The 12,883-nt window shown below is 38.9% G+C and overlaps 1 protein-coding gene across 1 annotated transcript in view; it reads left to right on the plus strand.

Moving 5' to 3' along the window:
* Positions 1-12,883, plus strand: part of GPC6 (glypican 6) — a 773,218-nt gene that overhangs the window by 417,912 nt on the left and 342,423 nt on the right. The window contains exon 3 of the mRNA XM_055702939.1: positions 301-692. Coding sequence (XP_055558914.1) covers positions 301-692 — 392 coding nt within the window. The remainder of the gene's footprint in view (positions 1-300; positions 693-12,883) is intronic.

The raw sequence follows: 12,883 nt of genomic DNA on the forward strand, positions 1-12,883 counted from the left end.
GTTCAAATAGTACATGAAGAAGTGGAATTACCCTCACTGAAATGCTTTTAAATGGGTTTTTCATGTTCAGTGTTGTAGGTTCTACATCTTTCTACCTTCTTGGGGAATTCATGTTATACTCTATTTTTCCTTATCTCTAAATAAAGCTATTTCCTATCCAAATAGATGTATCTCACTAGTAAAGCACTGTAGTAACAACATATTAAAACAAACTTTAATAATGGTAACATAGGAATGCAATCAGAAAACCTTTTGTACCTTACTAGTATATCCATTAACACCTGCTTGTTCTCCCTGCAGAATTTTTCCGAGAACTTCTGGAGAACACGGAAAGATCCTTAAATGATATGTTTGTCCGGACATATGGCATGCTGTACATGCAGAACTCGGAGGTGTTCCAGGACCTCTTCACAGAGCTGAAGCGTTATTACACAGGAGGCAACGTGAACTTGGAGGAAATGCTGAATGATTTCTGGGCTCGGCTGCTGGAGCGGATGTTCCAGCTCATAAACCCCCAGTACCATTTCACTGAGGACTACTTGGAGTGTGTAAGCAAGTACACAGACCAGCTGAAGCCGTTTGGAGATGTACCCAGGAAGCTGAAGGTTCAAGTGACTAGAGCGTTCATTGCTGCACGGACCTTTGTTCAGGGGCTGACAGTAGGCAGAGAGGTTGCAAACAGAGTATCCAAGGTAATCTAAACTCAGGGGGGAGGTTAAGCTTGAATCTGTTTCAAACTTCCCAGGCAACTGAAATCTGATTGTGCACTTTTTTCTTTTTTTTTAATACTGAGGGAGAGGTTGTTTGCTTAGCTGTTTTATAGGTCTGCTGATATACCCATCCTAAGTTTATAAATAGGGGCAACAGTTGTTTTTAATTCCTTCTGGAGTTATTAAGGCAACACTGACTGGAAAGCATTTCTCTGTGCTTAGGACACAATGAAATACCAATATACATCAATGTTATAGGATGGTAGTGATTGTCATTAGTAATTCAAAACCAGCTACTTCTATAAAAGATGATGATAATGTTTGGAATTTAAATGTTTTAAGCAAATTTATGCTGTTGTTCATTAGGGCAGTGCAGCCCTCACAGCATTCATTCATCACACAACTGAGTGATGAATTTTGTTAGAAATGTCTAGTCATGTTTTTGATGAGAAAATAGACAAATAGTGACACCTCTGGAGCCTGAGCTTTCCCAAAGGACAGTTTGACTCACATTTATTTTAGTTTTAATTATTTATCTATGCAAATATTTATGACGATTATAATCCTTGAGAGCTTCTCATAATTAAAGCTATGGAAAAAAACATGCACAAAAATAAGCCATCTGGGTACCAGAAATGTGCCTGAATGACTTTCTCTTATACAAACTCTTATTCAAACTCAGGTATATTTTTCTGAATTGCTGTTCCAACTAGATACTTGTTCTGTGATCTGGCTGTTTCATAGTCCTCATAGTGTATTTGGACCTTAACTATATTCTGAATTCTGAAATGCTCTAGTGAGATCCACTATGAAATGCGCAGATATCACTTCTGAACAATAACTGCATGAATGATTTTGATGCTTGCTTCATGCAATACTTTCCTGCATTTACAAGCCTAAGCCATCTAAGCCATTCCTCATCTTCAAGAGGACTGGCTTACTTGCTTCATTTAAATCACAGCCAGAAGGTGAGGTAGAGGTGGAGCCAATATATTGTACAGTAGACTGTATTTCAAGTACTCAACAAGATAAGGCTTCTGAACCTTTCTTATCCTGTATGATATGATATTTTGCAATTACAAACTCAGAAACAATGAAGCCAGAAAGGCAGTCATCAGCTGAGAGCCTGATTTTATGCCTAGGAAATTGCATGGGAGGAAAGGGTAATTTTGCATTTAAAAGTCAGTGAATTAAACACATGATCCTGGTTGCTCAGCTAGAACCAAGGTCTCTTCCTCCCAAGTGCCTTCAAGGGCTATATGGTTACCTTCCCTTTTTTTCTGCTACTGCCAGTTCTTGCAGTCCTTTCTGAACAGTGACAGGGCATCAACGTGAAATCCCGGCCTGCCTGGTCTTGCTGGGGGCAGGCACAGCTGTTGAGCCTCCAAGTATGCAGAACACATACATCTGCAGCCCCAGATTTCCTCTGAAGAGCAGTGATGTCCCTATGAGTCAGGTTTTAAGTCAAAGTGCTGAGCTGTCATGTCACTGTTGTCAGTAGGCATTAGGTCTTCTGCTCCCTTGCTGTAGGGAGTAAGCTAAATAATTCCTGTAATAGAAGTGCAATTTGTGGCTCCCAAACAGATAAAGGTACGAGTTGTCTCCTGAGATGTCGCTTTCCCTGTGTGTGTACCTGGCTGTACAGAATGTACAGATGTCTCCTTTTTCACATACCAGGAAACATTTCCATCTTCCCTGCTCAATTTTGCGCACATAAGCTCTTTCAAGAACAGGGTTTATCACAAGTTCGCTAAATGATCCCATGATCCTATAATGAGAACTGTTAGCTCTGTAATCAGAAAGTGAGCCTTTTTGTAGTGTTACTTGAGGATGATAACAATTACTCAGTAATGCTTCTGGGTTTTTTTTCTTTTAACATGAAAGCAACACTTCAAAATCCTTAAAAGTTCTTGGTGGTTAGTGCAAGATACAGTACAGATTCTTTGCTTTATATATACATAAATAGTGATACTCTGTTAGACAGCATCTAGAACACCGTGTTCAGTTTGGGGCCCTTCCCATACAAGAAATATATTGATGAACTGAAGCAAGTTCAGTGGAGGCCACCAAGCATAATCAGGGCTGGATTACTTGCCCTGTGAGGAAAATCTCTGGGACTGGGCTTTGTTCAGCCTGGAGAAGAGGTGACTTCAAGGGCACCTAGCAGCAGCTCCTGGTGCCTGCAGGGGGGTCATCAAGGAGATGCAGCAAAACTCTTCACAGTGAGATATGATAGGCATGAGTTGAAACAAGGCCTAGTTCAGACTGGATATAAGGAGAAGCTTCAACATGAGGATGATCAAGCAGTGGATTAGTTGCCCAGAGAGCCTGTGCAGGTTCCATCCATGGAGGTCCTGATTGTACAAAGCCCTTTGGAGTTGACCAAGTCATGCTGGTCTGGGTACACAGCTGACCTTACTTTAAGAAGCAGCTTGGGCTGAAGATCTCCTGAGTGCCCTTCCAACTCGAATTATCATAGAATCCAATTTGGATTGGAAGGGACCTTTAAAGTTATCTAGACCCAACCCCCTACTGCAATGGTCAGGGAGATCTTCAACTAGATTAGGTTGCTCAGAGCCTTGTCCAACCTGTCTTTGAATGTTTCCAGGGATGGGGCATTTGCCACCTCTCTGGGCCACCTGTTCCAATATTCTACCACCCTCTTGTAAAACATTTTTTCCTTATATCTAGTCTAAATCTTACCTCTTTTATTTAAAACCATCACCCCTTGTCTTATTGCTGCAGGCCCTGCTAAAAAGTTTGTCCCCATCTTTCTTATAAGCTCTCTGTAAGTACTGAAAGGCTTTAATAAGGTCTCCCTGGAACCTTGTCTTCTCCATGCTGAATAACCTCAACTCTGTCAGCCTTTCCTCATAGGAGAGGTGTTCCATCCCCCTGATCATTTTTGTGACCCTCCTGTGGACCTGATCCAACAGATCCGTGCCTTTCCTGTTCTGACTCCAGAGGTGGGCACAGTACTCCAGGTGGGGTCTCACCAGAGCAGAGTAGAGGGGGAGAATGACCTTCCTCAACCTGCTGGCCACACTTATTTAGGATCATTATCCTGTGATCCTATTAAAAGATTAATTAAATACACATTTTTACTTAAATGTAGTAAAATGTAGTACTATGCTTTGATAGCAAGACTGACCCTACTATTAAAACCTGAGTGGCTATATTCGTACCCACAGCTAGTGGTAAACAATTGCTGGTTTTAGGGAATTTGTTTCATGTGTGGCCTGGTGAAGCAGTTGCAGAGCTCCAAGTGGCATCAAAAGCCAAAATTAATAAATATCTTGTGGAAAGGTTGTGATAACTCTGAGATCCAAGCTTTTGTGATCATGTCATAACTGTGGATATTTACTTTAGTCCATGTACTGTAGGAAATGACAAATCCTTTTGTTTAAACATTGTTTTAATAGACTGGAACTGTCCTTATAGTAAGCACATAACTTTGCAACCAAAAAAGAGGCAGGTAAATACTTTTTGGTCACTGTTTTGGAAGTCAACCAGGTTCTGAATGGATTTCATTTTCTTTGTATTCTAATATTGAGTGATTCTGTGATAAGAATGTCACAACTAAGTAAGTCAGGAAAAGTGGGAAAAAGAGAAAACTGAAAGAAAAACTGTTGCAGTTCTTCTACAGAAACCTTTGTTCATTGTCTGCACTGACTGGGAGCAGGGGGGGATCTCCTAGCTGCAACATCACAAGCTAAAGAGATTTTTTGCTTTCTATTTGTGGAGCTATTATCTCACTGAATGGCCACTGTCAAAGGCCACTCACACAGAAAAACACTGAGCCTACACCTTAAACACTGTGAGACAGAGAAAGTTGGCAACAACATCTGCTTTGGGCCCTTACTTTACTTTCTCAGCTTCTTCTGGTCCATTTCTGTAAATGAGTTGGTGGGTCACACACTCAGAAGGATTAGTTCCCAATCTAATGTCAGGAACACATCCTTTCTGAAGATTTCTCTTCTGAGAGGATGTAATGTTGGTACTACACTGAAAATGATGCAGTCAGTATATTCCGTGCAACAGAGCTGTACTCTCCTCTTTTTCCAATGAAGTGTGCACCCAAACACACTCAAAATAGGCAACATATATTGCAAACATTTTCCTTTTACAATAGTATTTTGCAATTTTCTTATATCAATGAGATTATAATTTAGATAAATCACATTTAGATACATGAGGAGAGAGGCTGGTTAGGATGTCTTTTTTGTGTAATTTTTTTCTAACATTTCAATTGTTAAGTAAACATGATTGTGTTCAATCTATCTGAAGTTGTGCGATTATAGTTGAACAGTATTTTCATGATCTCAAAGTCCAATTGCACTTTTTAATTTTAAGAGATAATAAATTCTTTTTTTTTCCCTCATGCTGATGCATTAAAAATTTCTCAGTCTGTGTTGCTAAGGGCCTGTTAAATCTCCACTCATTGCAGTATATTTCCACTGGCTTGAGTAGACTTCAGGTCACCAAATTCTATATATGCTGCATATGCATCTGAGCAAAAAGTAATTACAGTATTACTTAAAGTCAGAAAAATGAAGCCTATTTATTCATTAATATGGAAGAATCATAGAATATCTCAAGTTGGAAGGGACCCATAAGGATCACTGAGTCCAACTCCCTGCCCATCACAGGTCTACCTAAAACTAAACCGTATGACTAAAAGTATCTTCCAATTGCTCCTGGAACTCTGACAGGCTCGGTGCCATGATCACTTCCCTGGGGAGCCTGTTACAGGGACTGACCACCGTCTCAGTGCAGAACCTTTTCCTAACAACCAATCTGAACTTCTGATGCAGCTTCAATATGTAATATTCAATATACAACAGAAGAACTGTCAATTTGGGCACACCAAAGGTCAGTTTAGTTGATTTTTACCTCAGTGCTCAGTCATTTAAAGGTCAGTACAGAAGCAGAGCTGCTCACCTAGTATACTTTCTTAAAGTATAGCTAGTAGAAGATTATGGGATTTCTGAGCTACAGGCTCAGAAATAATTGGTAAAGTTTTCTACCTCCTGTTTTTTCTACTAATTTGTCAGATCCTAATAACCTGTACAATAGGCTTTGGTACCATTTGGTGGGGGAAAAAATGTGCTATCCTTTTCTTTTCCCACATAAAAATGCAGCATATTCAGATGTCAATGTTCGCAAATGTATTCTGTTTTTCTCGACTTTTTCCTGGAGAAAAATGACAAAAATTCCCCAAACCTTCCTGACCAGCTCTGATTTAGTGTTTAATGTTAAACTGAAGAAACTACTGAAAATATTTCTGAAGTTGCTGCCAGCTGTGATTTCCAATAATGTCATAGAAAAGACGTATGCATATTTTTCATGTTCATCTTTTACTATGTCAGAGCTCTGGATACTTTACAAGAAAGTAATGGTAAGTTATTCTCTCTGACTCCAAACAAAACATTCTCAGTGATAACAGTATTCTTTGAACTGTCACTAAGTGCTGGAAAATGTAAGCAGAAAAACAAATGGGGAGGATAAAGCAATTAAAATTTAAAAAAGGGAGGGCCTTCATGACTTTCCAGGAGCTTACGATTTCTGAAATACTGAATTAAAATTATAAAGCTTGTTGTACTGAAGAATTTTTGTCATTAAATAAGCAAGCGTTTTGGACCAAATACAGGATGTAGCAAATAGAACTAGTACCCAAGATAAAAGACTGAAGCTAAGGGTATTTCAAAAGATAGTCTAAGTCACTAACTGGATGCAAATTTGCCAGAAATACTGTACTGGTTGGTACAGGCAGTATTGTTTCCCTAACAGTGTGTTATTCCATCAGGATAGAATTCCACTCAAAGAGAATTTTTCCTGGAAACGTTTTATCTTCATATACTATTCATTGAAAGTTACAGAAAACAGGAGGGGAAAAAAAAAAAAAAAAGGCACTTTTTTTTTATGTTTCATGAGCGTAACTTCTTGAGCCTGACTTGTGCTGATTTTCTGTTTTAACCTGGGTAAATTCTCACTGAGAACATGTGAGTTAGTAGAAAAAAACAACTAATGAAGTATGACTGGTCAGGCCTGTCCAAAAGCACAGTCGTTAGCCAGCTGTCAGTACCCCACCACTGTTCAGAGCTCTAATTTAATCCCAGGCAGACAGTTACATCTTCATTGGCTCTTGCACTGAATCTGGCTCAGTAGGGACAGCAAGTGACAATGACAGCAGAGTGCTTTTATCTACATAGATCTGGGAGTTTAGTTATTCTTCACTAGTTAACTAGTTAGCTAGCTAAAAACAGCAAACGTTTTGTGGTTTGGGTTTTTGTTGTTTGTTTTTTTCCTGAATTTGACCACTTTCCTTCCGTTATGTACTGGGATAATAACAAGAATAATTCCTTTGCTTTTTGTCACTTGCAAATTCATGCTACAGGCAACAAAAGTAGTTTTTATACCAGGAGTAAAGTGAAGCTTGGCCCAGAGGCATCATTAGGAGCAGTTAGTGATTTTGTTAGTGGCATAGACATCAGAGATTTGTGATCCAGCCACTAAGAACTTATTTCATTAATGCATTTAAATATTAATTATCATTTATTGCAAAATAAAATAGGCTGTTACAATACTGTTCTCATTGTGTGGCATAGGCTATATGTCTCCCTCTTTTTAAACCAATTAAAATCATTCTTCCCCTGAATATTATTAAATTATGTTAATATCAGGCTTCTTATTAGGAACCCGGTGATATATTGGCAAAGTGAAACAAATTCGGTAATACAATTATAAGGTTAAACCCAAGATTAGTAGTGAAAAGCAGTCTATAGTAATTGCCTGTGATTACTTCCACTCACAGAATGCCAGGCCACTGCTTTCCTGATACGCTGAATCAATATTCTTGCAAACTCTGCTTTTCATGGTTTATAAATAAACATTCAACAGTTTGTGAGAGACATAAATAAAGGTCAATATTGAATGTCACACTGATTCAGAATGTAATTATTGAAGGGAGGGTGGGAGAAATATGACATGCTGATAAGTCAGGTAATTAAAAGCCAAAACGAATAGTACTTTAATGCTGGAAAATTTGATTTGCAGTGTGTGACAGATAAAGAGCTACGTGTACTGTATATTTTAACTTCATTGGCTGAAGACATTTTGCTTGTTAAAGTCACAGAGGGAAAAGTGATCTAAAAAGGACTGTGGTTTTCACTAAACTTTAATCCTTAGTTCAAATTCTTAGTTTAGGAACAACCCAGCTGAGCAAGCATAGCTTTTATGATTGCTTCCATGTCTATTGTTTTAAGGGTTTTTTTCAGTCATTCATTCTTTGATTTTTAATTGGATTTATACATCTTTTGAAGAACTAGATCATACCAGGCCATGAATGGGCCTCATTCTTTTTTCCACTTCCTTTCACTTGGTGTGCCTCAGGCAGGGAGTCCAGAGATTAACCAGCCAGGGGAGTTTCTGGGCTCAGAGATGTCTGTGGCATAGAAGCAAGAGGGAATGGTATCTACGCTGGAGTGCTTTGTGTGAGGTATCCTTTGAATTGAGGTTCTCCAGCTATGCAGGAAAACTTTCCTCCTTTTTCATAAAAAAAAAGGGACATAAACCAATCTAATTAATTTGCACACATTTCATGGGAAAATAAACCAGATGCCTTCCAGATATCACAGACTTACTGCAGGTGCACTCATCTGTTTTCCACTTTGTGTGCACTGGAACATCAGATGTCCCAGAAGAGCAGCTCAAGAGAAAAGGCCTAAACTGAAACAGTGTCTCCAACAAAAGGAGACCAGAGGTAGGAGGTCTGCAAAAGCTGTGGTCCGTGTCCTATCTATTAGCACTGTCAGATGTTATCCAGTCTGGTCTATCCATTTCTTAGGTCCTTAAATTTCATTTAGCTAGCTCTATATTGACCTTAATAACCCAAGTTTAATTGAGTTGTACTTCAAGACATTGTCTTGCTCAGTATCCCTTAAGTAGGTCTACCATCCTGATTTATTCTGACTGTGTACCACTTCACATCTCAAAATCTGCAGTACTCCTTTCTTCCTGAATTATTTTTATCATTTGTAAGCAAAGATCTTCTGATTACAGTACTTTTGCTCACTTTGTGCTTTCTTTTAAATGCCTATGGCACATAAAATACCCTTTAGTTCAGCTTTACATGAAACTTCTACCTATATATTAAGAACCAAAATGAAAGTATTTTAGTTTAACAATGTCGTTAGACACTGTCATGACACATCAAAAAAAATATTATTCAGATCAAGATTTTCTTTAGGATTACTGAAAAGCTCATTTTACACACAATCCTTCAAAGTTTTCATAACTTTTTTATTTCCCACCTATAAAAGATGTTGATACAGCACTTGCAGAAGCTATGTAAAGACAAAATGTGAAACTTTTCCAGAGGAGTTCCTAGAGCAAAGGATGCATCCTAATGCATGTCATGATACACAGCGAAGTCATGATAAAAATAATGGTGAAGCAAAGCTCACCTAGGAGCTTGCTGACCCTGCTAGATTTAGACCTTCTTTGTAATTAATCTTACAGCAGGTTTTACATTTTTGCTGTTTTAGCACAGGAGAGTAAAAGAAAATTCAGAGGAATCAAATGGAAATAGGAAGATTAAAAAGTCTGAAGGTTAAGCAATGCAAGGAGATCTATATCACCTTGCAATACGCTGACTTTTTAGAATGACTCTTTTTACAGATTGTCTTCATCCTTTCGAAGGCAGCCTATGGAAGTACTGTTTTCCAATCATGATTTGATAAAAGCAATTCATTTTATTTCTCATGTGAACCGGCAGCACAAAAACTAATAGGTTCTCTTCTGCCTTCAGGTTTCTACAGAAAATATTAGTCAAGAAAATATCTGATTTACCTAAAACTTGTCAGGAATACTAACTGGAATTTAAATGCATATCTGCTTAAGTGTTATAGTCAACAGAGTCATCAGCAACACATTCAAAAAAAGTCAAATTCCTTTGAGACTTTAAAATAATGAAGTCTGAAAACAGCAATGCGGATCTAAGTTCAATTCTCAGTTATTCAGAGGTCAATAACAGTTGGCTTCATAGTCTGCTTAAGTCTTGCATCTCAAAATATATCTCAAAGAAAAGAAAGATGATTTGAACATAGGAATCCAAAATAAAGCATTTAATTGTCAGGAAAATAACAGTTCTAGTCATTTGTAAAACTTTAAATTTATCCTCACCCTCCAGTGTCTGCTTCTTATAGGAATTTTTTATGCCACAAGCTTGCCAAGTTTTTTCCATAATCTTTTTAGAAGAAAAAATGTCACTTTTGTTCAGTCCACATCTCTAAGCTTATCTTTGCGTGCTCTTCTCCTTTCCTCCTTCTCCTTTATTTATTTAATTTAATTTTTTTAAGCCCTTAGGAAGAATTCATTTCTTGAGTAAAAACTAAATGTACCAGACAAAAAGGTGGAAAAGTAGAGCTTTGTATAAGATCAGGAGGATTTAGTTGACCTTAGCTGTACACATCTGTCACCATTACATTGTCAAGAGCAGAAACTAAGTGTAGAGAGAGACAATTTTAGTACAAGAGATGTCTGCTTGTCTCTTACAACAGTTTGCCATCCTTTGGCAACTGGCATACAAGTTTTTGCCTTTCCCCAACACCTCAGCACAGTTTTAGTCTGTGAACAACTTTTCCGTTCCTGAAAATGATTTTGCTTTTAAAACTTCTGGAGATATTTTGATGTTCAGTCCTGTTACTGTGCAAGTCTGGCTTTCAGTCTTTGATTTCAGAAGGTTTATCAATTTTGCATGAAAGCACCACTGGAGAAATTACTGGATTTATTCAGGAAGCATTTACGGACTCCCCACTTCACCCTGCTTATGTGATTTCAGTATCACCAAGCAACAGAATTGCATCTACAGTGGTCCTTTGTACTTCTCATCCCATGGTTCTTTCATTCACGCCCATACATTGGTATTATCTGTGGATCCAAAAGCAAGTGTGTATAAGGCAATATCTGGCAAGCTAACAAAACTAGTATACTTAATTCGTGTTTCCTGAGTAAGTGCTCTACATGCTGAGTTGTTATGCGGAAGCATCAGTCGTGCTGTCCCCAACAGAAGACACTGATCTAATTGTTCTATTTCACATGGAGGTTTTATGCATCCAGTTGTTAGAGGGAAGCCTGAGCTGCTAAAGGTATGGATCTGAATTTCACAAAAGTGGCCTTCAGTGTTTAAGTACAAGAAAGTGATTATAAACTGCATTCTTCTCCTCAGCAGTTTGCTGGCTTAACAGTGCCACCACTCACTGTGATGTTACGGCACACTGTGGCAACTGTTACGAACCCTGTTTTTCAGACATGACCCAAAAGAGTGAATGCATATGGATCTAAGCACTTGGTCTTCTCTGTCTGGGGAATGCAGTAATTGACCCACTTGGTCTGTGGCATCTAAGCTGGCTGAACTCAGAGACATGGAAACATATAAAGAAAATCTTCTCAGCTCAAGCACCATCTTCTTTGAGCTCTATGGTCTTCAGTGTTGACAGAACAGGGAATTAGGCTGGAGCAAGTCTGACTTAATTGTCACCCATATAGATGTGGCCATTAATGCCTAACTCTCCCCTTCCACTACAGTGGGAACCAAACCTGTTGGTTGGATGACAAACTCCTCCTTGTGAATTCCACACCCAAAACTGGTAGCCTCTTGTCATGTTTGTAATTTTCCCTATCAGACTGCTGTGTTCTTTTTGGTTCTGACCACAACGCCTTTCATACCTGCCTATCCTATTTCCCAGTGGAAGAAGGAATTGTTAGAGGCATTTATACATCTCATTTCTTCAGGATATATCTCTTATTTTGTTGTTGTTGGCTTTACCTGATTATACTGTTAGAATGTCAGTCAATTCATTGTTTATTTGAAACAACAATTTAATTTTGTATACTACTGTGCAAAGGATAGCCTGAATGAAAAAAAAAAAAAAATCAGTTTTCTTGCAATCTAAGCGTTATTTTTTAATTTACACTGAGATTTGCTTTGGATAAGGCTTGACAATTTTAACAGTTTGAAATCCAGCACAGAGACAGCTCAAGGCACACTGTGGCCTTTAGTCCTGGAGATCTTAAGGTAAACTTCAAGGGAGTAACCTGCTACCACATAGACCAGGGGTCCTCAAACTATGGCCCACAGGGCGGATACGGGCCCCCAGGGTCCTCAATCCGGCCCCTGGTATTTACAGAACCCCCCGCCCCCCTCCCACCGGGGGCTGGGGGGAGAAATCAAGCAGCTGCAGATGACTGCCTGCCACTTCATCCACGTGCCAGCCCCCTGGTTAAAAAGTTTGAGGACCCCTGACATAGACTATAGGAAGACAGAACTGAAGGATGCCCAGAAAGCTCCTGGCAACCTGTCTAGATGTAATTTTGTAGGACAGATAAGCACCTGTGTATCTTTCATCATCACACATCTGTTTGTAAAGAACAGTGCACATCTGCTTTTCAAGAAAAACACATAGAAACCAAACCACAAGACAAACTGCTGTCAGAAACTTCCATACTGATCCTCAAAACTGAAGTTCGTCTGGGAGCCCTCAGGATGTTTCCTGGCCATAAGTATGAGGTTAAAGAAATCTCTTAATGCAATACAGCTTTTTAGTCATTACATAATTCATTGCATATAGCACTCAACATTTAAAAGTAAGACAGAATGTACCAACTGGAAATGAATGCAATTGAGGTTTCCACTTAAACCATAGTTAAAATTCTGGGTGAAGAATGTTTGCAGATAAATTTATGCTCTGAAGTTTTCAAAGCTAACGCAGGAAGCTGGATGCCAGTCTCTACTACTATACATATTTTTTTTTTTCATTTTATTTTACAGTCTTACGTATATATAGTTACAGGAATATAAAATAAAACCTGTCAAGAATGTGAAAAAAAAAAAGGAGGGGGGGAGGTAGCATTAGAGGTAAATGTTAAACCCGAAATAAAGGGGAGTGGGGGGGGGGGTGTGGGTAGCAGTAGAGGTAAATGTTAAACCTGAAATGAAGCGGGGGGCGGGGGGGGGGGGGTGGGGGGGTGGGGAAGTGGAGGGGGGGAGTGGGTAGCAGTTGAGGTAAATGTTAAACCTGAAATGACTTGGCTGTCTTATTTTTACACTGACTCCAAAGAAAGCATCCTATGGCCATATCTGATTTTCAGTCTGATTCAGCTTCTGAGAGAAA

Source organism: Falco cherrug, chromosome 2, assembly GCF_023634085.1.
Source record: "Falco cherrug isolate bFalChe1 chromosome 2, bFalChe1.pri, whole genome shotgun sequence".
Taxonomy (NCBI): Eukaryota; Metazoa; Chordata; class Aves; order Falconiformes; family Falconidae; genus Falco; species Falco cherrug.